Source organism: Jaminaea rosea (genome assembly GCF_003144245.1).
Source record: "Jaminaea rosea strain MCA 5214 unplaced genomic scaffold BDZ90scaffold_2, whole genome shotgun sequence".
Classification (NCBI taxonomy): domain Eukaryota; kingdom Fungi; phylum Basidiomycota; class Exobasidiomycetes; order Microstromatales; genus Jaminaea; species Jaminaea rosea.
Window position 1 is genome coordinate 1,242,705 of NW_020289976.1, and position 22,971 is coordinate 1,265,675.

At 58.1% G+C, this 22,971-nt stretch overlaps 8 protein-coding genes across 8 annotated transcripts; 4 read left to right on the plus strand and 4 right to left on the minus strand.

The window, feature by feature from the left end:
* Positions 1-459: 459 nt before the first annotated feature.
* On the minus strand, positions 460-1,224 carry BDZ90DRAFT_230620 (hypothetical protein). The gene is made up of 4 exons (XM_025505544.1): positions 931-1,224; positions 819-859; positions 641-740; positions 460-573 (listed from the first exon to the last, which is right to left on the minus strand). Exons 1-4 carry the CDS (start codon positions 1,196-1,198, stop codon positions 503-505), a joined length of 480 nt encoding a protein of 159 aa, XP_025364386.1. The 5' UTR covers positions 1,199-1,224; the 3' UTR covers positions 460-502.
* Positions 1,225-1,675: 451 nt separating this feature from the next.
* BDZ90DRAFT_230623 (hypothetical protein) lies at positions 1,676-3,003 on the minus strand. Its single transcript, XM_025505545.1, has 3 exons — positions 2,344-3,003; positions 2,051-2,249; positions 1,676-1,973 (listed from the first exon to the last, which is right to left on the minus strand). The coding sequence occupies exons 1-2, from the start codon at positions 2,597-2,599 to the stop codon at positions 2,053-2,055; spliced, it is 453 nt and encodes a 150-aa protein (XP_025364387.1). The 5' UTR covers positions 2,600-3,003; the 3' UTR covers positions 1,676-1,973; positions 2,051-2,052.
* A 988-nt stretch (positions 3,004-3,991) lies between these two features.
* Positions 3,992-5,324, plus strand: BDZ90DRAFT_217220 (Dihydroorotase; the record flags this gene model as incomplete). The annotated part of the gene is made up of 2 exons (XM_025504308.1): positions 3,992-4,555; positions 4,635-5,324. 2 exons carry the CDS (start codon positions 3,992-3,994, stop codon positions 5,322-5,324), a joined length of 1,254 nt encoding a protein of 417 aa, XP_025364388.1.
* Positions 5,325-5,977: 653 nt separating this feature from the next.
* BDZ90DRAFT_230626 (transcription initiation factor IID, TAF10 subunit) lies at positions 5,978-7,163 on the plus strand. Its single transcript, XM_025505546.1, has 2 exons — positions 5,978-6,625; positions 6,712-7,163. The coding sequence occupies exons 1-2, from the start codon at positions 6,084-6,086 to the stop codon at positions 7,004-7,006; spliced, it is 837 nt and encodes a 278-aa protein (XP_025364389.1). The 5' UTR covers positions 5,978-6,083; the 3' UTR covers positions 7,007-7,163.
* Positions 7,164-7,225: 62 nt separating this feature from the next.
* BDZ90DRAFT_217198 (putative PRP8-U5 snRNP protein, pre-mRNA splicing factor) lies at positions 7,226-14,418 on the minus strand (the record flags this gene model as incomplete). Its single annotated transcript, XM_025504306.1, has 2 exons — positions 7,226-14,132; positions 14,210-14,418. 2 exons carry the CDS (start codon positions 14,416-14,418, stop codon positions 7,226-7,228), a joined length of 7,116 nt encoding a protein of 2,371 aa, XP_025364390.1.
* A 2,160-nt stretch (positions 14,419-16,578) lies between these two features.
* On the plus strand, positions 16,579-20,061 carry BDZ90DRAFT_226016 (hypothetical protein; the record flags this gene model as incomplete). The annotated part of the gene is made up of 1 exon (XM_025504692.1): positions 16,579-20,061. The coding sequence occupies one exon, from the start codon at positions 16,579-16,581 to the stop codon at positions 20,059-20,061; it is 3,483 nt and encodes a 1,160-aa protein (XP_025364391.1).
* A 45-nt stretch (positions 20,062-20,106) lies between these two features.
* On the minus strand, positions 20,107-20,519 carry BDZ90DRAFT_119331 (hypothetical protein). The gene has a single exon (XM_025503277.1). It carries the CDS (start codon positions 20,361-20,363, stop codon positions 20,151-20,153), a length of 213 nt encoding a protein of 70 aa, XP_025364392.1. The 5' UTR covers positions 20,364-20,519; the 3' UTR covers positions 20,107-20,150.
* A 101-nt stretch (positions 20,520-20,620) lies between these two features.
* On the plus strand, positions 20,621-22,794 carry BDZ90DRAFT_230629 (alcohol oxidase). Its single transcript, XM_025505547.1, has 4 exons — positions 20,621-20,726; positions 20,752-20,756; positions 20,803-20,903; positions 21,027-22,794. Exons 1-4 carry the CDS (start codon positions 20,675-20,677, stop codon positions 22,690-22,692), a joined length of 1,824 nt encoding a protein of 607 aa, XP_025364393.1. The 5' UTR covers positions 20,621-20,674; the 3' UTR covers positions 22,693-22,794.
* Positions 22,795-22,971: the final 177 nt, after the last annotated feature.

Here is a 22,971-nt window from a genome sequence, read left to right on the forward strand (position 1 = left end):
GTGGGAAAGGCGTTGGCAAAGTAGAGTGCGCGAGATGTAGTTTATCATTAGGTGGTCATACGACCTCGCGAGATTGCGCAGCTGACCTCCTGCGCCGCAATGACAACGATGACACTGCAGTGACCCTCGACCCACATTTCATCCGGCTAGAGGAAGTCGATGTCACCTCGCGCTTTCTCAGGCGAAAAGTCAAGGCGCAACGACATCGGCAGTGCGAGACGGTGAGGCGCCGAACCTCGCCGCATATAGGTGAAGGCGCGGTCGTGAGAAAGGCTTGATGGTTTGCTTGAAGCACCCCAGTAGGGCGCAAAGAGACTGAAGCAGTCAGCAGCAAACGCAACGTAGCGCGGGCGACATGGGAGAAGATTGCACTAGCATTCTGATTGAGCAGAGACTCGACAGAGAGAATGCTTGCCAAGAAGATTGAGCAGGGCCGTCCGATTCTCGGCCACGAAAGTCAGTCTCTCGTAGTGGCGCGACACCCTCCCTCAAGACTCAGACACTAAAAGCTCTTCCTCCAGATGTCAACCTTGGCTGGGTACGTTCCCGCGGGAAATCGATCGGGCCATTCGCCTTTGCGTAAACATGTCAAGGTAGTCAGCGCTCGCTCTAGTCGACAACGGACGAGTTGTGAACCTACAATCGTCTTTCGAACTCATGTAGAGGCATGAGATTTTCGACTCGTCCACTGTTGGGCCGGCCTCGCCGATGCAGACGCCTATGTACGGCCAGTGGCAGTCCTGCAAGGACAGGGCGAGATATGGAGGTGAAGGTCAGTGGAACCCAGCGCCTCAGAGAAGCGGCAAGCAAACACATACATGTCGAAACTTGAAGTAGCCATTGAATGAACAAGGGCTTGCTGATGCACCCGAGGAGACAGGCACAGCTCAGTCGGCAATTCCATGTGCCCAGTCACCTCAGTTCACTCACCAAAATTGATCGTCTCCGCCTTCAAATACCCATAGTCAGCCACGAAGTCCCCATTGCCTTGATTCTTGGGGCAATAGTACCTTGCATGCGAGTCGTTGCTGACTTGAGGTGTCGCGGTGCAATAGTGTTCATACCAGTACGTCGCTGGAGAATCAGGACCGGCATCCTTCCAGGTGCAAACGTGGTGGGTGGCCACGACGAGTGAGGTGAGAAGGAGCAGGGGAGCGAGCGTCCAGGGCAATGGCAGGTGCTTGGGAAGAGGACGCATCGTGGGTGCAGTGGCGTAGTCAGAGGTGACTGACGGTTGAGAAGACGAGAGACTGCTGCCTTGAATCAATGCTGTGCTGTTTAAAGCTTTATGGGCGAGATGGCTGAGGCAAGCTGGCACCGGTATGTCTTTGATGCCATCACAAAGTCGGCCAACCTAAGATCCCAAGCAAATCGGGGCATCGGCCGACTCGCAGAAGAGGTCACGGCTGTAGCGCTGTCATCGGAGCATCGTCCGGGGCCCCTCTTGCTCGTTGCTTTGCCCCCTTTGCTCCTTGCTACTGCACGTTGCCTGCTCCTGTCGAGCGCCACCGTCAATGATTGGCCCTGCCCTACGACCCAAAGCACCCGTGCGAGCCAACTGATTGCAGCGAAGGCTCATCTTGGTGGAGGCGAGGGCTGAGCAGCTTGCTGCCACCACGGCAAGATGATGGTCGTTGACGCCGTCTTATCTCGAGAGATCGCAGCTCACAGTGGTATGAAATGGTATTCAGGACATTACCGAGAGAGTTCACCGCCGCCGCCGCCACTACCACGGCAGAAGACCAGACTCTGAACTTTGGTAGACAAGGCAAGGTAGCCTCTCCCTCCCCCCTCTCGGGCGCTTTTTTTCTGTTCAGTCTGCCGAGTAGCTATGAACAAGTGCACAGCTGGCCTTCAGTATGAGGGAAGTCGCCTCTTTCCGAGCGTAGCGTTGGTGCTTCCACTACCAATGCGATGCCAGATCTGCACTGTGGTCGGGCGGGTGGTCGCTGTGAAGCTGAAGGGCCATACGCCTGTTCAATAGTGGAGGGCAGGGTCAGCTGAAGGCACACAGTGAAAGAAGAAGAAATGCAGGATGTTCAGGACGCACAACTATCGTTTCCGTTGAAGTAGAAGCAGCTGAACGTGTGCTTGTCGTGATGGGGCGCGGCGTTGCCCAGGCAGGCGGCCCAGAATTTGTAGTCGCAGTCCTGCTAGGGCAATGTGAGAGTCAGCTCCCATGGCACGATTGCGAGCGAGTTGCTGTGCGCATACGGGGGAGTAGCCAGTTATGGGAGCGCAGGGTGCGGCTTCAATGGCCAGCGTAAGGAGTAAGTCAGCCCCTGGGTCGCTGCTGCACCCCGTCTCGCAACATTGCCCATGCTGGTCGAGCACTTCACCCACCAATCTCAAGCGTAGACGGTCCAGCGAAACCCCAAGTGGCCACCCTTAGACTGCTACAGTCGAAGACGACGTGACTGTCGTTGAAAGGCTTGGCCACAGCGTCACAGTAGTACGTGTAATTGGCGTGATGTGGTGAGTTGTGACCTGCCCCTGAATCAATCCAGCGACAGTAGCCGGCTTGATTTGCCATTGCAGTGGGTACTGTGGTGAGCGGTAGCAGGAAACTCAAGAGAAGGGAGTGAGTGAGAAGCATCATGGGAGCCTCAAAGATGAGTGCACTTCTTGGTGCTGTGGGCACGGTGTTACTGGCAGAGGTGTACAATTGCAAGATTGGTTTGATCTCTCTGTTCATTCCGCAGTGCCACCCCCAGCCTAATTGTCATCATGTGACCGTGAGTAAGTCCCTCAGTCGCCGCCTCTGAGATACGCCGCCATTGACCATCACGAGACGATACATCGCTCCTGGTGATTTGGGCAATGTCGTGTGGGCCGGCGGCGGATACCCGTCGCCTAGGTCACCACGCCGTTCTCTGATTGGGAGGCCATCGGAATTCTGCTGCGGAGTACACAATGACTGCCTACACTGCTCGCGGCTGAAAGGGCAACTTGGCAATGTTGCTGTTGCTTGCTGGCCGTTGCTGTTGCTTGCTCGCCGCTGATACGAGAGAAGTGAAAGTGCCGAGGCGTGCTCGCGTGGCAAGTCGCGATCTCAGTCCGACGGTCGAAGTGTGAGTCGCTCGACTTTTCGAAACGCGGGGCGCTGCCGCTGCTCCCGCTGCTGTCGCCTTGGGATCTTCCTTTGCAACCAGCATCATCGCCGTAGCCGCCAGCTACCGAGGTACCTTGCTACTCATCCGGCTTTCAGCTCGCCACCTCAGCACCCACTTGAGGTCTGCCCAACATGGCTCGCAAAGGCAAGATGAAGCATCGCATGCACACGAATCCCTTCAACTATCGTCACGCTCTGCCCCTCATCGACCAAAAGGAGCTCTTTGGCCGTGAAGCGCCTCTCGCACTCGATGTAGGCTGCGGTCCTGGAGCATTTACTGCCGACCTGGCCCGCAAGCATCCCGAGTGGAATTGCATAGGCAACGAAATCAGGCGTCACTACGTCGAGCTTACGGAGGAGAAGCGCGAGCAGGGCAACCTGACTAACCTGCGAGGGCTCTTTGCCAATGCCAACTTGCAGCTCCCAGCTATGCTCCCCGACGACAGCATCGTCTTCTTCTCGCATAACTTCCCGGACCCGTGGTTCAAAAAGCGACACGAGAAGCGCCGAGTGTTGAACCTTAAGTTCCTCTACGACATGCGCCCGAAGTTCAAGGATGGATGCGAGCTGCACGTCATGACCGACTACCAACCCATCGGAGACAGCATGCGCAAGGCCTTGATGAACTGCTCTTTCCTGAAGCCATTGCGAGGCAACCACGACTTTATCGAAGAGAGCACGACGGGCATCTTTAGTGAGAGGGAGCTGGTTCATCAGGAGAAGCGCGGCGAGAAGATCTGGAGGATGGCGTACGTCTACGATGCCAGTCTGCCGGTGGTGGAGCCTCCGCCTGAGCTCATGGGAACCAAGAAGTCGGGCGAGGCGGGAGCGGCTGGTGAGGGCGGTGAGGAGTCGGATTCAGAAGACTCGGACGAAGAGATGAGCGGCGAAGCTGGACCGTCTACCTCCAATGGCAAGAGGAGCCGCGAGGGCGCGGACAATGAGAAAGCCTCATCAAGCAAGAAAGTCCAGCTTGCCGACGGATCGAGCGCTGCGGCTTCTTCATCAACTGGCGTCGATAGCATCGAGCTCACGGCGCCAGCCGACTTCCACGTCCACCTTCGGCAAGGCGAGATGTCCGAGCTCATCGCACCCCACGTCGCTCAGGGAGGCATCTCCCTCGCCTATGTGATGCCTAACCTCGTCCCGCCCATCACAACAGTGGATGCAGCTGTCGCCTACCACTCCACCCTCAAAAAGATCGCGCCGGACACCGACTTCTGGATGACACTCTACTTGCACCCGAGCTTGACGCCTGAAGAGATTGAGAAGGCTGCGCAAGGTGGGGTGGTGAAGGGAGTGAAGAGCTACCCGAGGGGTGTGACGACGAACAGTGAGGGAGGCATCGAAAGCTACGAGGCTTACTATCCGGTCTTCGAGGCTATGGAAAAGCACGGACTTGTGCTCAACTTGCATGGAGAGGTGCCATCAGACGCGGAGAAGGTGAGTCAAGATCGCGGCGAGATGACGAGAGAGTCTGGTCGCGCAGTATCGATTGACAACTGTTCCACACCGCCGCTAGAACATCACCGTCCTCAACGCCGAGGCCATCTTCCTCTCCCACTTGCACAAGATCCACGCTCGCTTCCCGTCCCTCCGCATCGTCCTCGAGCACGCCACTACCCGCGCAGCCGTCGAGGCGGTTAAAGCCTGCGGCTCAACAGTGGCATGCAGCATCACTCCTCACCACCTCGAACTCATCGTAGACGACTGGGCAGGCAAGCCATTGCACTACTGCAAGCCCGTGGCCAAATGGCCGGACGACCGCCAAGCACTGCGCGAGGTGATTAAAGAGGGACATCCCCGCTTCTTCTTGGGAAGCGACTCGGCGCCGCACCCACTCGCTAGCAAGTACCCTTCGGCCGCGACTGTGGAGGGTGGGGCAAGCGGACTGGCTACCAATTGCGGCTGTGCTGCGGGCGTGTACACATCCGTGTGCCTGGTACCGCTGTGCGCTCATCTGCTGGAGAGCTTTGGCGCGCTCGACAGGCTGCAGGACTTTGTCTCGAACAATGGGCGCCGCTTCTACCAGGTCGAAGCGGGCGAAGGGGCAAAGAAGGTCAAGCTGGTTCGCACGGCGGGCAGAACGGGTGGTGAGGTGCCCAAGGTCTGCATACACCCGCGACATATTGGACTGCACGATGCTGATAAGGGCAAGTTGCAGGTGATCCCCTTCTGGGCGGGAAAGAGGTTGGGATGGAAGATCGAGTAGGCGGAGACGGACGGGACGAGGCTGTCGTGTAGCTTGAGCCAGTCATCTTCTTACAATTAGATACTATTGCATATCGTCAAGTCGTGATAGCACTCCGAAACGAAATGGACAGGGGGAGAAAGGCCGGCAGGGCGAGGCTTCCAACGGGCCAAAGACAGCAAGGCGACAACTTCGTCGTTACAGCCTCGTTCAGCAGCGCAGAGCCCGCACGATTGGTCCCCAGTGACCAGCGTCAAACTCTCGCTCATCTCTGAACCATGCTTTCCGCTCTTTCGCGTCATGTATCCTGCCCAAACCATCCACCTGCATCAACGAGCCTCGAAGGGCGCTCAAGGCAGTAAAGGCAACAGGGTCTCGAGGCTTTCACCCTTTTTCAAAGGCTGCCTCGCTGGTCTTGCAAGCAATATAGAGCCGGCGGCCACTGGCACCCTCGCTATGACCTTTCGATCAAGAAAGAGGGGGCCAAGACAGCGCTGGCTACAATACGTGAGCGTGCGTGATGAGTGAGGAAAAGAAGAAAGGAATTCGGCGGACTGAGGTGCCTTTTTGATGAGCGCAAGAGCCAGGAAGGAGGCTCGGAACGGATGCAATCTCATCGCCAGTCCGTCGATTGGGCACTCGTCGCGAGTCTGTGCGTTCGTTCGTCGTTGCTTCCTCACCACCACTTTGAGCGAAGCAAGAGGTCGCCATTCAGCAGCTTAGCATTTCAGACGCCTAGCTCTGGGATTTGACATCGCTTGTTAGCCACAAAGCCTCACCATGGCCACATCGCCTCCTTCTGGCCCTGACGCTGGGCAGCAGCAGCAGCAGCCGTGGTCCCCATCGTCTATGCGCGTCATGAAGGACGAACCAATGGACGAGGCAGTGCCAGCAGCAGCTCAACCTCAGGCAAGTTCATCCACATCACAATCGCAACACCCGTTCAGGGCACCTACACTGCCTGGTCCTTCCGCATCTTCTTCATCGTCATCAGCAGCAGCAGCTGCAGCTGCAGCACCGCCGCCGACTTCAGCCTTCCAACCGCCCGAGCCTTCTGCCCCGACCGCCGGTCCCGCTCAGCCACAAGGTTCCACCGCCCCTTCGTCAACCAACGATCCCATCCGACCAGCAACAGATCCCTCTCTCGAGGCACACGAGAATCGCCGTCGAGCGTTGCTCAAGCGTCAAGATGAAGACCAGAGAAAAGATCGCACATTGGCTGAGCTACTGCGCATGCTCGACTCGTACACTCCCGTGATCCCAGATGAGGTGACGGATTACTACTTGCAGCGGAGCGGATTTGAAAGCGGCGATGCAAGATTGTGAGTCGGCAATGGGGCATGACCAGGCTCTGTATCTTGATTGCCAGTCGTAGCTGACCATGCCTATATGCGGTCTTCTCGCACAGGAATCGCCTCCTCTCCCTAACGACCGAAAAATTCCTGGCAGACATCGTCTCGGACGCCTATCAGTACTCGCGCATCCGCTCTAGCTCTTCGACGACGACAGGCGCAGCTGCTGGTGCGGCGGCTGTGGCGGCTCAGCAGCAACAGCAGCAGCAAGGCCCAGGGGCAGGTCAACAGAGCCAGCAGCAGCGACAAGCTGGGGAAGACCGTAATCGTACGGTGCTCACTATGGATGATCTGTCGGCCGCCCTGGCTGAGTACGGGGTGAATGCGAGGAGGTCAGATAGTTATCGCTAGGGAGGAGAAGACTAGAAGGGGGAGCAAGGGAGGCCAATCAGCTCAAGAGAACGATTTTCCAAAGTCTGGTAGGCTGCACTTCTCCGCAAGGTAGATGCTCACATGAGCTGTATTTGTACTGAATCGAGAAAATGCATTGGAATCATGACAAGCGAAACTTGTGTAGCAGCGAGAGAGGACTACCATACTACGTCACATCCTTCTTCCCCTACCCTTCCACTACGCCAACGCATCGTGCACATCGGCTCCCTCCTCGGCACCTACGTCCGCCGTCGTGAAGTTCAAGAACTGCTGGGGCCTATGCGCCTCATTCCAGAACGAGATGGGCGCATCCAAGACGTACCCAGTCTTGACCGTCGGGCTCCACTGAGCGCTCAAGCTCAGCCCGTAGTTCCACACCTTGTCCTGCGGGACGAGCGTAGTGCCCAGAATGCGGTCAGAAAGGAGGAGCTGTACCTTGTCCGCCATTGTCGACGGGTTGAACCCTCCTTGACCCGAGGCAGCATCGCTTTGGTTGGCCTTGCGACCCCACTCGAAGCCCGCGACCGATAGATTGTACGCAGCCAAGCTGACCGAGCCTGGAGTGAAGGCCGCAGTGATGCAGATGGAGCTTGCGCCCCACTCTGGGTGCGAAGCCATGGTGCGCGCATGCGAGGCCACGTCCATCGACGAGAGGTGGGGCAGATCCATCGCCTGCGTCTTGATCCAGCCGAGTGGCTCCAGGTCCTTAAGCATGAAGTCGTGCTGCGGCAGGTCCGAAGGAAGCTCGACGCTGTTATTGCTGCCACGCTGCGGGACCCAGACGATGACTTTCACCTCGCGCACGCTAGGCGCATCCGGCGGAGCAACACCGTACAGGTAGCCGGCGACCGTCGTGCGCAGATCGGCGTTCACGATGAAGGTCTTGAGGATGTTCTTAGGCAGGACGTACGTGAGCGACCCAATGTCGTCCTTGACATCGTCGTTGCTGACGTAGAGATGCTGGCACCTGAGCGGCAAATTCGTCGACGAAAGGCAGCGCACTCTCCAGTCGGACTTGGAGCTGAAGTGCTGCGTCTCGTACTGCGTTGTCGTCACCGTCGTGATTTCGTCGCCGTGGATGTTCGACGACTTCGTCTGCGTGGCCGTCACCTGCTGGGCCGCCTCTGCGCTCTTTTCGATCTCGGCCATCTGCTGACGCTGCACTGACGGGGCCTGGATCTCCTGCCCGAGGATAATGTCGCGAATCTCGGAGCTGGTGAGCGAGGCCACGTTGACCGAATTGCGCTTCCCGTAGTCCTGGAGAATGAGGTCGCGCAAGGCTACTTCAACCTTGACCCACTCGTCGTCGCTCAATGTCGGCCAGATGTGGTGCGCCTCAGTAACGGTCGAAACGTTGGGGCGGAGGATAATCTTGGCCTTCTCCTGGTTGACGTGGAGGGCGCGCAGCAAGAGCAGGCAACGAGAGAAGGCAGTGTAGCTCGAGATGGAGGACAGCCAATCATCGTACAGACTGTACAGGACCATCTGTGGCTGCGTCGCTCGCAGAATGAGGTCACCGAACTTTTCGAGCTTCATGCAGGCCTGGAAGGGAAGCTGCAGCTCTGAGCCCTTGATGACGATGTTGGGGAAGTCGAGCAAGTGGACCTCGAGCGGGTCAAGCATACCCTTGCGCGTGACAATGACCTGCTTGGGCTGCTCTTCGACGGGCAATGAGCGGACGAGGGCGGCCACTTCTTCAGCCGTCTTCCACTTGGCCAGCTGGCCCAGACGCTTCTGGCCAGCCCAGACACTAGTGTGAATAATCTTGAGGAAGAGCTGACCAGTGCGTGGGTTGAGAATGAAGATGGCTCCGTTGATGGGTTTGGTGACCAGATTACCCTCGAAGGTGCGGTGGATCGTGACGCGGTACACGTTTGTGTCGTCGACCATCCAAATGACCTGGTTCGAGAACAGCTCGGCGTAGTTGCCCGACGTGAGGTAGGGCTCTGTCGGCTCGGAGCTGTACAGCTGGAGCGACTTGCGAATGCGCTCACGCAGCACGTACAGGGCAGGGTTGGCCTTGTGAATCTTGCCCATCGCCTGCTGAATGAGCGCCTTGGAGCCGGGGAACCAGTTGCCGTACGCCGAGTACTGATTGTAAGCCAGATCGAGGGCAATCAGAACACCAGTGGGCGAAGGGTAGATGGACGTCGAGTCGCTTGTGTAGTCGAGGAACTTCGCGCGAGCGTAGCGCTCCACGTCGTGTGAGTCAAAGTCACCCCATCGCAGCTGTACGTCCAACCACCATTTGCTCGTACTGGAGCCGTCCATGACGTCGCGACCGTCCGTCAACAGCGAAGGGCGCGAGATGGGCCACTTGTGGCTGGCGAATAAGAGCACATCTGCGCAACTCGAGTTCATCTTGTACGACTTTCGCGGATGGATCGTCTCCTTCTGCACCGTCTCAATCTGCAGCGCCTCAAGCTCCTGGTCAAAGACCTGACACAGGTCCATGACGACGCTCTCGTGGATCTTCTGCCACAAGTGAGCACGGAAAAGCTGAATGTACGAAATCTTGAGCGTCGGCAGCTTGCCGTGCATAAAGATGCCCGTCAAGTCGAGCTGCACCTGGAAACCTACGTAGACGTTGGCTCGGTTGATCGTCGGACTCCACCAGAGCGTGAATCGACGATTGGGCACTTGCGATAGACCAGAGCGCTGAGCGTTGGTGAGTTTCTTGAACTTCATCTGCTCCTCGAATCCAGACGCCTTCTCCCAGAAGAGACCCTCCCACGTCGTATGCGCCGTACCAGCAAAGAGCGTGTGCGCAAGGATGCCCTCAATACCGCCGAGCGCCGCAATGACATCAACTCGGTAGGCGTTGAGGTTCCAGAGCTTTCCATCGTGGCGCTGATTGGTCCAGATGAAAGGATCGTGCTTGAGGATCTGGTATTGCTTGAAGTGTTGACGCATGCGCCACTGCTTGTCGAAGGCTAGCACAGTGCGGTCCTTCTGGAAGAGCGTGTTGATACGAGGTAGACCACGATCCCACGAGTCCTCGAGGTCTTCAAGGGTGAGGCGACGATTCTGAGCGTTGGCCTCCTTGCGCTTCTGAGCGTACTCGGACCAGACTCGAGCACTGTCGGCGAACTCAGACTCCCACGGTACAAGGTATCGGTACAAGGCGGGGATGAGAGCCTCCTCGTCCTCTGCACCTCCTGTCCTCAATCCGGCTCTGAAGTGAGTGATAGAGCCATCGACTTGCTTGGACCATCGCAAGTCGGACGCAGGGATCTGAATGTGGCTCATCGACAGCATGCCGAGGCCACCAAGCTCCTTCGGGCAGTAGAAGAGGACGGGAGGGAAACGCGACGGCATCTTGGAGTTGAGCGAGGCTTTGATCCTCGCCATTGTCTTCGACTCGCCCTTGACAATGACGTCGAGAAGTTCGGGCGTGGAGACAACGGCCTCGCGGTAGTAGGTCATGAGCGAAATGAGAGTCGAGTTCCACTTGTTGATGATCTTGCTGAATGTCGTCGCACCTGCAGACATGAGGACCTGCCGGACACGATTGTTGAATGCTTGCACTCCCTCGTCGCTGACGCGCAGGAAGGCATTCGCTGTGCGCTCTCCCGTAGCGCTTTGCACTAGAGACCACACAGCATCTCTCGCCTCGTTCACATCGCCGGCTCTCGCCTTGGGCAGGATCCTTGTCTCGAAGCCGCCCATCGAGAAGAGCGTGTTCGGATTGTCCTTGCTGTAGACCGAGGCGAAGGTAGTGTCCCACTCAATCGTTGTGAGGGCTCGCGGCAACCTGTTCTTGATTTCCCAGAAGACGGCGCGACCAAGGTTGACGTCGTGCTTGATCAGCCTCATCCTGCAATCTCTGGGCCAGCAGCGCTTGTTGTTGTAGCCGAGCAGGTTCTGGTTATTCGGATCTGGCTCAGCACTGAGGTAGCGTTGAATTAGATCGCGACTCTCGTCGGCCTCGAAGCGGAAGAAGATGTGGATGCGGTCGACATAGCGCGTGTAGAGACGGATGGGGTGTCGCGTCTCGGTGGCGGTGTCCTTGAATTGCAGGAAGCCATTTGGCGTCGAGGGAGGACCCGCCATGTCGTTGGCTCGCTGCAGGCCGAGAATGAGCAAGTCGAGCACCAAACCGTAGTACGAGAAGATGAAATGGCTGAAGGCAAGGCCGCGGATGAGACCGTAGCTATTGATGTGCGTCATGTCCTTGAATACGACTGGAATGTTGTTCTTGGCTGTCATGTAGTCGGCGATGTTGGCGTCGAGGACAAGACGCAAGAGGCGATTGAGCAAGGTAATGTCTATCTTCTCATAGACTCTGTCCAGCGAGGTCTCCATCAAGACGTTGCACTCTCCATTCGACGTGTCGTATACATTGTCGAGGTTGTTGATCGCTTGACACCACTTGTAGACGAGCAAGGGGGGCGGCTCCTGGTCCGAGGGCTTGATCCATGGCGGGAAGAGCTGACGCTTGTCTGCCTCGTAGCTCAGGTACTGATCCAAGTAGGCATCAGTAAGCTTCTCGATGGGCTCGATGGCGTATGTCGGAATGAGTTTCTCATAGGTGTCGAAGAACTCAATGCCTGCCTCCTTGAACGATCGCTGTGTGAGCAACAGTCGCTTGATTCGAGCCAAAGTCTCGTGCGGATTGTCGAAGGCCTGCTCAATGAGAGCAAGCTCTTCTCGCTGGCTCTGGTTGAGACGACCCTGCACGCTGTACTGCTGCTTGAGATTCTCCAGCGCCAAGACGAGAAGCTTGGTATCGTTCTTGTTGTTGAGCGACGGGAAGGGGATGGGCGCAAAGCGGCGTGACTCAAGCCAGTGGACAGTCGAGGTGTAGATGGCGACGGCTGCCTCGCTGGTGATGTACGGTCCGTCCTTGAGGTAGCCATTCTGACGCTCCTGCTCGGCCTTGAGATAAAGACGCGTGAGTCTGCCCAGGTTCTTACGTGCGACCGTCTTGTCTACCGTAGCTCCTCGACGAATGCGCTCTCGGTTGGTGTGCGCCACCGACGTCCAGTAGTCCGCCTTCTGCTTGACGTAGCGCAAGATGATATTCTCGATAGGTGCAGGCATACCGGGCACTCGCCACGGTGTGTTGCTCTTCCAGCATCGCCAGGCCTCCTGCAAGTGAGCCATGATCGTCTTGCTCTTGTTCTGGCGGATGCCCTCTGGCATCTGATCGAGAATGTCGTGGAGCACAGCGGCACGCAGCTCGAGATCGAAGTGCGACTCGACGCGCTGCTTCGTGACGGTGCTTGCGCCGCCCTTGCTGTTACGACCCTCAAACTGACGGGCGAGCAAGTTGCCCAGCCATCTCTCGAGTAGAGGAACGATGCCGCGCAAGAAGAACATCCAGACCCTCCATGATGGAGCCCAAAAGCCCACACCAGGACCCTTACCCACTGGCCCCGAGTTGAAGCGATGGTAGATGACGTGCTTCAGGTCCTTGCATGCTCGCACCTGGTGCATCAGCTTGTACTTGTACCGGTACATGCCCGTCAGCTGGCCGACGTGATTCAGCGTGTACTGTAGGCCATCGGCAAGCTGGAAGGCGTCGACATTGCCGAGCCTGAACATGATGTGTGAGTCGACGATGAGCTTAGTGAGGCGGCCGAGTTCTCGAATGAGATGGTATGAGTTACCCATGCGTGACTTCTTGCGCTCCTTGGTCGTCAGGGTCTTGACTGGCTTCAAGTTCATGTTGTAGTCGAGGTGAAGATAGTGCAAGCCCTTGCGGTGGATGAGGAGATTGAGGGCATTCCAGGTCTGTCGCACGACCTGCAGGCCAGCCTCAACCCAGTCGAGCTGCGTCGTTTGGAAGAATTTGGTCGACTTGAGCTGCTTGAGCAAGTATCTCTTCTTTCCAGACTTGGGCGGCTTCGTCGACAGGCAGTTGAGAACGTAGCGCTTGAGCAGCTTTTGATAGGAGACCCTCGTCTTGACTGGCTGCCCAGGCGGGCAGTGCTCCATGTACCATCCCTCGATGAGGGGAACGTCTAGCACGCGTTTAGTGCGACCGCTGTTCCTGTTGTAGGGAGCGGGCGCCCACCAAAGCGCCAAAGCGTCCGAAGTGTATTCTCTCTCGAGCGGTTCATCCTCCATGAATGGCGCCACGCCCTCTGGCAAGCTAAACGCCTCCTCATCCGGCAGCTCGTCATCGCCTTCAATACCCTCGCCAAACACCGCATCCTCGTGACTCAGAATACGCTCCCCATCTGCATCGATTTTGTCAAACGCATCTGCGTTTGCTAGACCACGACTTGAGATGGGGTTGAGGGCCGGGTCAAAGAAGAAGGTGGGCAGATCCGGGTCGTCGGTGCGAACGAAGACGTTCTTGGGTTCGTGGTAGATGCCCAGATGTACGGCTCGCGGGCGGCTGTTGTAGAGGTGCGGGAACGCCACTTTGTACTCTGTGCGAATCTGCTGGCGAATGATGACCTTGCGAATATCGTTGAACTCGTTCCAGTCATCATCGTAGCTCTCCGCATCCTTGAAGAGTGGCTCAAACTTCGGACCACCGGGAATGGCCATATTGAGTGCCTTGGCTGTGAAGAAGGCCTTGCGGTCAAAGAGGTAGAAGTAGTTGGAGTCGCCGCTGTTGAAGTCGGACAAAAGCGTCTTGCCCAGGCGATACAGCGCTGCCATCTTCGGCAGGTCGAGTGTCCAATACTTGTACGACGTGCCATTGACGTGCTCAGGGTCGTCTGCCAGCGGCTTGTGGTCGTAGAACCAATCGATGATCGCTGAGTCCTCCTCCTCGTCGAGCTCGAGCTGGATTGCTTCCAGCGGCTCGACATCCAGCAAATTGTCGCCGTAGTCCATCGGTGGCTCCTCATCGTCGAAAGGAGGGAAGCGCATGCGCTTGAAGTGGCGTCGATCGCGCTTTTCTCTCCTCATGGCTAGCCACATTGCCGCCCACTGAGCGTGGTATATCGGCTCAATGACCTTGGGCACATCATTGACGAAGGTGATGGCTCCTGTGATGTGATAGAGGACAGGCACTTCTCGTACCTGCTCCCAAGGCATAGGGATGTTCTCCAGAAGCTTCATCATGGCGTGAGGGATGTATTTCAAGGCGCCCAGGTGTACGCGCTTGTCGTTCCTGAACTTGCGGTTGCTCATGTCGCCATGGTCTCTGAGAGTGCAGCGAACGGTGAAGTGAAGAAGTCAGCACTTTCACTGCTGGATGCTACTGTACCTGCTTGGACTCACTTGACAATCTTTCGTACATGCTCAGGTGGCATCTCCTGCTTGCCCGTATCGACGAAGCCGCTCTTTCCCCTACGGTCGCCAAATCTTCTGCTTTGCATCTGCTGCCATTTCCTCCCCTTTGCCTCAATCTGTTCCTGAGTAAGGATGCGCGAGGGGCCTGCGCCATTGCTGTCGTAGGTGGATGGCATCCCTGGTGGTGGGCCTCGCATCATCGAAGATGGCGCGGAGGGCGGCGGTGGGCCGCTGAAGCCTGGAGGCGGCGGCAAGGGCGATCCGCCCGACATGATGGTCGAGTGGCGGCAGCTGGCCTTGCGACGATGCTCAAACGATAAGGATAACGCTGAGCGAGGTGAGGATCAGGAATGCTGCGTGAGACGAAGACGTCGCCCACGACGGACGATGATGCGTCGCCTTCGCCGCCACTCGAGAGCGGATTGGGTAAAAACGTGGCGCGGACAGGGCAAGGTCACTCACTCAACCACGTGGCTGGCGTGTCGGCCCCTCACTGACACGGCTTCAAGGTCTGCTCCTTTCCCTCCATCGTCAAACGATGATAGCTGGGCCTCAGAGACGTTGCTACGGAAGTCATGCATCGAGAAGGCTCGTTCGAAAAGCTCACACACAGTCTGCCGTCTTTTGAATCGCTGATCGTAAGGTACTCCTCAGCTCTCAGTCGCCTCCTCGACGGCTTAGGGCGATGACTTCCTCACGCTTTGCAGCTCCTTCTCGCGACCTTGACGCCGTAGCTTGATGATCTGATCGCACTCGTCTGGACACTACGCCGAAAGATGGCGAGCATGCTATCGAGTAATCGCCGTTCGAGCTGCGCCGTTGCGCGGCCTAGATCAAGGCGTGGCTCACACCCCTCAACCAGGACGGAGCACTCGAGTTGCGACCCTTGCCCCGGCCTGACCGGCCCTTGCTAATCGGAGGATTGGATTCTCGCACGACTCACGACTGTGTCGACCCTGCGATCACTCATGATCTGGAAGGCGGGACTCGCCTCGCGTGGGAGGGTCCCCATGTGGCTCGTGTGCTCAACCTGGGTGCCATCTCTGTGTTCGCTGACCTTCCCACACTAGCGCTTTGAGCTCGTAGCCGGGTATTGGAATAGTCAGCTCCCGCCCACTCCCAAACGCCCAACCTCCCGGCCGTGGTGAGAGTCCAGACTGCGTGGAACCCGTACGCCACGGGAACGATAGGAAGAAACGTTCACGAGGATTACGTGTGTGTCGCCTGCCATGGAAGCTGGCCCATTTGCGCGACTGGGCTTCCATCGATGGCATCGACGGCATCGGATGGCATAGATTGAGACGTGCACCGGCAAGCCTAGCGTCGACTACGATTCGACAATTTGAAAGCTTTGTCCGCTCCACGGGTTGCTCAGGCAGGTACCATTGCGCAAGGGGAGATGCTCGCCCGAGAGAGCGGTTCAGGTAGGAGGGCAGCTTCCCTGTTGAAACATCATCTCTAGCGTCCGTGTCCTCGGGACGCTACGACTGACGAGTGAGCGACGAGCGTCGTTGGTGAGCGTGGGCAATAGAGGGCAAAAGAGCTAGTCAGGCTGCTGCATGAGGCCTCACTTTGATTCATTCGCCTGAGGTGCGGAGTCTCGGAGTTGGCTCAGTGCGAAAGGCAGCACACTGCGAGTTGGCGTCAAGAGCCGCTGCCTCCGCGGGCAGTCGAGTCGGCGTCTTCCAAACAGATCGCTTCGAGAGCGAAATGCCGGCGCTGGGTGTGCTAGCCGCCTTCTGGCTAGCGGCCAGTCAGTCAGACGTCAATCGAGCAGGCAGCCTAGTTGGACTTCCCACCCGACTTCGACATCGAGACTAGCTCACAAAAGGCGTCTCACCACGGGCGTCTGGCGTCAAGTACGGAGCACGGCGATGGCGACCCAATCCGTTCCCAGGCGCCCGCAGGGCGTCGTCCGAGCGCGAGGCTCTTCCACACCACCTATTTGCCATCTCGCTTCGCCGGCGTGGCCCCAGATCCAGACGTCGTCGGGCGAGGCAGGTCAGGAGTCTTATTGAGGGCCACAGGGTGATGGCCGCGGCGACGGCTGCAGCGATGATGAGAAGCGCGATAGGCCAGGATGCTCTACTCTAGACCGGGGACGGGGCGAAGAGGGCCGAGATGAGGCTTGATCACAGACACCTCATCCTTGATGACGACGCAGGCGATTGTCCTTCTTACCATCATTCATCCTCGAAGCATTCCAGCACCGAATCCACCAAGGGGCATCGTACCTCCCCTGATTCATCCGCCTTTGAGCAGCGGTGATAGGTGTGCCTGACGCAGCCCACGTCTTCGCACCGTTTGCACCCTAGTCGCACGCCGACCTATCTCATCTTCTCAAATCTGCCTGTCAAATGACGGTGATGAGCGGCCAAGGCACCGCCATCGCCGGAGCGGCATCACATTCAGGGCCTTCCCGCGACGGCAACATGCCGCCGCAACGGCGCCCTCAACATCATTCCCAAGGGTTAAACCTCGTCTTCGACTCATCAGATCTCCTCTCGCCAACAGACAGCGCCGGTCCCGGCTTGGATATGCTTCCTATAGCGCCACCATACCACCGTAATGACTCGATGCCAAGCGACGGCTCCCACTCTTCGACAAACACAGTGCAGGACGACGGACGGCGCTCTCACAAGCCACCTGTTCTGAGCTCCAGAGCACCCTTCGGCAACGGTGCTCAAGCCTCGTCATCCAAATTTTCACCGGCTCTGCCTTCATCTGGCTCTGTTGCACAGCGCGGTCACGATGAGGTCCCAATGGATGCCGACGGATACGATCATGCTGAGAAAGACGAAGTTCTCCAAGCCTCAGGCTCATCTCGCTGGGGACCCGCTGGTATTGGTGGATTGTCTGACCATCATTTGAGCATGTCCTGGGGCCGAGCGGCTACAAGGAGTCCTCGTGCGCCACCGACCGATGTTCCGAGTACTCCTGTCACAGCCGGCCTCTACTCTTCGCAACTCGAGCAGGATGCAGCAACAATGCAGCGCTCTCTCGAGAACGAGATCGAGACAGACAGCGGCGATAGCAGCCTCTTCCCTCCTTCACCAGATTGCGAACAAATGGCCAATCACGACCTCCTCTCGGCTACATTGCGGCATCTCAAGGGGCGCAAAGAGGGCCGAGCTGTTCTCGACGATTCGCATCTTGAAGACCTGCCTCTTGAGTACGAGAATGACAAGCGCAGAGTGAAGCCGGCGTCGCGGTCTCCTTCGTCGTCAGCAGATCGAGGAGCTGATACGCCGACGGCTACCAATCTTCGCGAGCGGCGCCTTCTTGCTCACCGTCGAGGCTCGTCGGGCGGCTCAGCGCCACCTTCTGACCTTCCAGCCATTCGCACCGACGTCACGCGCGTCCACACTAAGCCAGTGCGCCCGCCGAGAAGCGAGCGCCGCAGCTCGATCTCGACCTCAGAAGCTCAATCTACTTCAAGGCCGACGAATCGCCCGCGTCTTTCCCACATGGAAACGCCAAACGCAAGTGACACGACACTCAGCGCCAGAAATCAAGGAGAGCAGCCAACGTGGGAGGCCAAGGTACGGGCGTGGAAGGTTTCGGGCCATTTTGAAGAGCCCACGCGTACAGAATCGCCGCCAATTCTCGAGTCTGGCTACTCGGCGCGACAGCCTCTGCAGACTTGCCCTCAGCAGCCTCACCAACCCGTCCGAGAGTCACCAAAGCCCTACAACACACCTATCAACAACACTACGCTTGCAGGAGGTCGCCGCCCGAGTGCGGCTGGGCCGCAATCCATGAGGCCACCACTGCCCCGGGCACGTACAAATGACGGACAGGCTAGTGATTATCTCCGACGCCCTTTCATCTGGGCTGGCAACCCCATCTCATCAGCCTCAAAGCTGCATGGAGGCAAAGGCGGTGATTCAGTGGAGGACCTCGCGGACCCTTCCCTACTCTATGCCTGCCCTCCGTACGCGCAAGGCGGTCGAAAGGGGTCGATCAACTCGTCGAGCGGCTCGCTTCAACTGCTCTCACCGAATTCACGGTCGCGCTCAGGCTCCATCGCGGGCAGCGAGTCGTCACATGACGGGCGATCGCAGCGCGCTGGAGGCGGCTGGAGCGAGTACGCGCATAGCAACAACTCGGCCGTATCGCAGCTTCAGATCAAGGGAGGCGCCGGTGGCTATGGCGCACGTCCCTCGACGGCGAACTCATCTCAGACTGCTCTCGTCGCTCCGGCTGCACAATATGCCGCCGCCACGTCCTCGCCGAGTGCAACGTCGAGCAGCAACTTTTCCTCTGGCTCAGAGAGCAGGATGAGAATGCGCCGCATGCACGACGAGTCGGACACGGCATACCTAGTGCGTCAAGGCCTTGCCCTCACAGAGGACGACGTGGAGGTCAGCGAGCTTCGCAGCGTTGAGCAGCACTCTTCGCTATTTGGAATTCGCCGCCGCCTTGTGTCGACGTACCCTGACCTTGGCGCGGGCGTGCTTCGCTCCGCTCTCCCTTCTCGACGATCCTCCCGCCGCAGCTCGTCTTTCGCTGATGACGAAGAGAATCGCCCCAGCTGGACGAGAATGGAGTCTGAGAAGTCGCTGCGCAAAGCTGAAGAGAAGCTTGAGGCCAGGGAGGCCGACCTGACCATCGAGGCAGTCTCAAAGCACGAGGCGACCTCGGTGAGCATCACTGTTTGGACTGAGCAGCGCGAGGGAAGGTGGACGGTGAGAGGCCCCGCGCCACCCGGCGTAGGTGTCGCCAATCGACTCCCGGATATCGGCGACGTCTGGCTCATCCCGATCGACTCGCGTGGCATCGTAGAACGCAAGAAGCTACGCTCGAACATCGAGATGGCGAGCAGCCGCACTGTCGTCGTGTGCAGCGAGTGTGTTCCCGCTCGCGCTCGAGGCATAGACATGAACAACTGCCGGGTCTGCAAGGGCGCTGGCTGTGTTGAGAAGGTCTTCATCGCTACGGTCACGATCCGCGTTGCGACCTTCTTGCCACTCAAGCTGCCCTCCATTCACCTCATAGGTGCCCGGCTGCCTCAACTCACCTACATCGAAGCCGAGGATGAACTTTCCAGGACTGAAATGTTGCAAGACCGAGCCATCGAGAGCACGCTCCAAGCCTGCCGCAGAGTCGGCCAGCAACACAACCTGCAGCACGATGCTCGCTTGCTGATGACCAAGGCCAAGGTCGAGCGCAAGGGAGTTATGACCGTCTCCGTGGCCTCATCTCGCTCTGGTCGCAAGCGCGTCTTTGAGGTGGTAGACCACGCAGGCAAGATCACGGAGCAGGCATCAGCCCCTCGTAGGCCGTCGACGTCTGCTTCACGCGCATTGACATCTGCCTCTACGACATCGCTGGGCAGCAAGAAGTCCTTCGAGTCTACAAGCGGTAGCTTGTTCGGACGTCGACCATCAGGGCAGTACGCTTCGCACACGATGCCCCGCATGGGAAGGCAGGGCTCGCACACCTTGGCTGGCAGCCTCTATTCACGAGGTGGAAACGCTAGCACTTCGTCGACGTTGTCCACGCCTGCGACGATGACGACGGCACCTCCACCAAGACTCACACGCCCGAAGCTGAAGACGTCCAATTCAGAGATTGGACCAAGTAGGCTCCGTCGCTCGCTGTCCTTCTCCAAGGGGCCGGGGTCAGGAGCAGCATCTGGCGACGACGGCGACTCGGACATCTTTGGGAGTGGTGGAACATTTGGTGAAAGAACTAGGGAGCCATCTCCTACTGAGAGCCCGGCGCTTGATAGCGATACGCCAGCATCTTCCGCCGCCGGCATCGCTGTAGAAAGTGCCCTCGAGGGCGGAGCTGAGGTGAAGAGGGGCAGACTTCGCTCCCTTTTCCGTAAGAAATGAGGGAGGGGGGAAGGGGAAAGAAAGCGACGGCAAGGAGTCCGGCTTATCACTCTTTTTAGTCAATTCTTCATTGTCAGATCGTGTCAAATTCAATACCACACACTCTTTCCAATCACTGGCCGCCATCGATCAGCGATCACATTGCCTTCGCTGCCCGGCCCGACCTGATTCTGCACGCTCGTCGTCCTAGCGTCTGGCGTCTGCGCTCGCGCTGGTGCTTGCTTTTTGCTCTTCTGCTCGCACTCCGTCTTGGCCTGGGTGTTGGACAGAGCGGGACCGTACGTCATGCGTCGTCGCCTCATCGGTGGGCGTGGGCGCCAAATGCGAGGTTCCCACTGCCTCGCAGCAGAAAGGAGAAGCACACTACGAGCGAAGGCAGGTCACCTCTTGATCAGAGAGGGCGGGGCAGGAAGGAGCGAGGGCCCAAGCTGCATGAACGGCGCTTGCTTTGTATGCCAGCATGAGGGAGCTCTATTTCCACTCTGTATAAAAGAGGACGAAAGCCAGCGAGATAAAGGGAAAGTCTTCACTACCATTGCGTATCATCTTTGAGCTCCTACACGTCTTCTGCACTCTCCCCCTTCGGTCAATCTTCATTTTCACACTCTCAAGCATGTCAGCTACCTCGAGCGATACCGGCGTCAAGCCTGCTGACTTCAAGGAATTCGATGTGTGAGATTTGACGTCAGCTGCGAGGTCGCGAGCTTGTCCGCGAAGCTCACCAACCTACCTTTGTTGTGGTTTAGCGTCGTCATTGGAGGAGGCACAGCTGGTTTGACTGTCGCTGGCCGTCTTGCAACGTCCTCGAAGCTCAACGTCGGTGTTCTCGAAGCTGGTCAATGGTGAGTGTCGACTGCTGATTTGATCGCTTTGTCGCGAGCAAGATGCGAGACGTGCTCCGCAATCTGAGACAGCAATGACATCTGACACCTGACACTGTGTTTGTTGATCTTTCCATGTCTCAGGCGACCTGACGACCCGAAGATTGCCTACCCGGCCTACATCGGTCAGTCGCTGATGGACCCCAACTACGACTGGTGCTACCAGACGAAAGAGCAGGAGCATGCCAATGGCCGCAAATGGATCCATCCACGGGGCAAGGTTATGGGTGGGTCGAGCGCCCTGAACTTCCTAGTCTGGCAGCGTGGCCACGAAAAAGAGTTCGACGCCTTGGACAAGGAGCTGGGATGCCCAGGATGGAGCTGGAAGGATATGCTTCCCTTCTTCCGAAAGTCGGCCACCATGCTGCCGCCTTCATCGGAACTGCAGAAGGCCAATCTGGCCGGTATCGACGAGACGGCTCATGGGAGTGATGGTCCTGTGCACGTTTCGTACAGCAGCTGGTACCACACCTGCCAAAAGCACTTCATGGACAGCCTCGAGAGCATTGGTCTGACCAAGAATGTCGATGGGCTGAGGGGCTCCAACTCGGGCCTGTGGGCCAGCCCGGCTACTGTGGACCAAAGAACGTGGACACGCTCGTCGAGCGCAGCCGCCCACTACACGCCCAACAAGGACCTGCCGAACCTCAAGGTCCTCTGCGGCGCTCACGTCACGCAGGTCGTGCTGGAAAATGGCCGAGCTACCGGCGTCAAGTACGTCCATGACGGGCATTCGTACGAGGTCAAGGCCCGTCGCGAGGTTGTCCTGTCTGGCGGCTCGATCAACTCGCCAGCCATCCTCGAGCACTCCGGCATCGGCTCGCCGGCTGTCCTCAAGAAGGTGTCTGTCGACGTCAAAGTGCCCCTGGAGGGAGTCGGCGCCAACCTGGTCGAGCACTGCTACACTGCTTCGGCCTACGAGCTCAACGAAGACTCTGGGGTCGAGACCTGGGATCAGCTGCGCGAAGCGGACTTTGCTGCCAATGCTCTTAAGCAGTATCAGAGCCAGGATGTAGACCGAGGCATCATCGCCTCTGCCTTTAGCGGCTTTGCATACCTTCCCCTGCAGCAGTACATGAGCAAGAGTGAGGTCGACGAAGTCAAGTCTGGCGTACAGAAGCTCCTCGCCTCAGACTACTACGTCAACGAGGTGGAGAAGGAGGGAACCAAAGTCTACCTGCAGCAGCTCGACGACCTGGACGTCCCAGCAATGGAGCTCGTCTTTGCACCAGGCTGGTTCCACGGCGCTGCTCCACCCAAGCCGAACTCGCGCTACTTCACTATCTTGGCAGCTCTTCAACACCCCTTCTCTCGTGGTACGGTTCACATCACGTCCAATGACCCCCTCGCACCTCCGGAGCTCGACCCACGTTACTTCAGTGCCAAGGCCGATCTAGACGTGCTGGCCAAGGCCGTTAAGTGGGTTGACCAGGTAGTTGACACTCCTGCATTCAAGAAGATCACCAAGGGGCGTCAACAGCCTGCACCGGAGAAGACAAGCGATGCAGATGTGGAGAACTGGGTCAAGGACACGACTTCGACCACGTACCACCCGGTCGGGACGTGCTCGATGGGCGCAAAGGAGAAGGGAGGCGTTGTGGACGAGAAATTGCGCGTGCATGGCGTGCAGGGTTTGAGGGTCGTCGATGCGTCGGTTCTGCCTATTGTGCCTTCGAGCCACATCCAGAGCGTCGTGTACGGGATTGCGGAGAAGGCTGCGAGCATGATCCTCGAGGACCTGGCTGCGTGAGGGGCGCCGGCATCGGCGGGCTGCGTGAGCCCGGTGTTGGACCCGGCGTACTTGTCATAGAGACGATGTAGATGCGATGGGCGTGAACATATGGAATCAGCAGCATGAAATTGCCTCGTGACCACGTGTCTGAGATGACCATCTTGATAGATTGATGGCGATGCGCGATTAGATTGGTCCCCAGGTCCCGAGGGCTTGTCAGATGGAGCGGATCAGGGCACGACGCTTGCCGCCGGTCGGAGAAGCGCTCTTTTTGGAGCGTGCAGCTCAGCGCTCAGC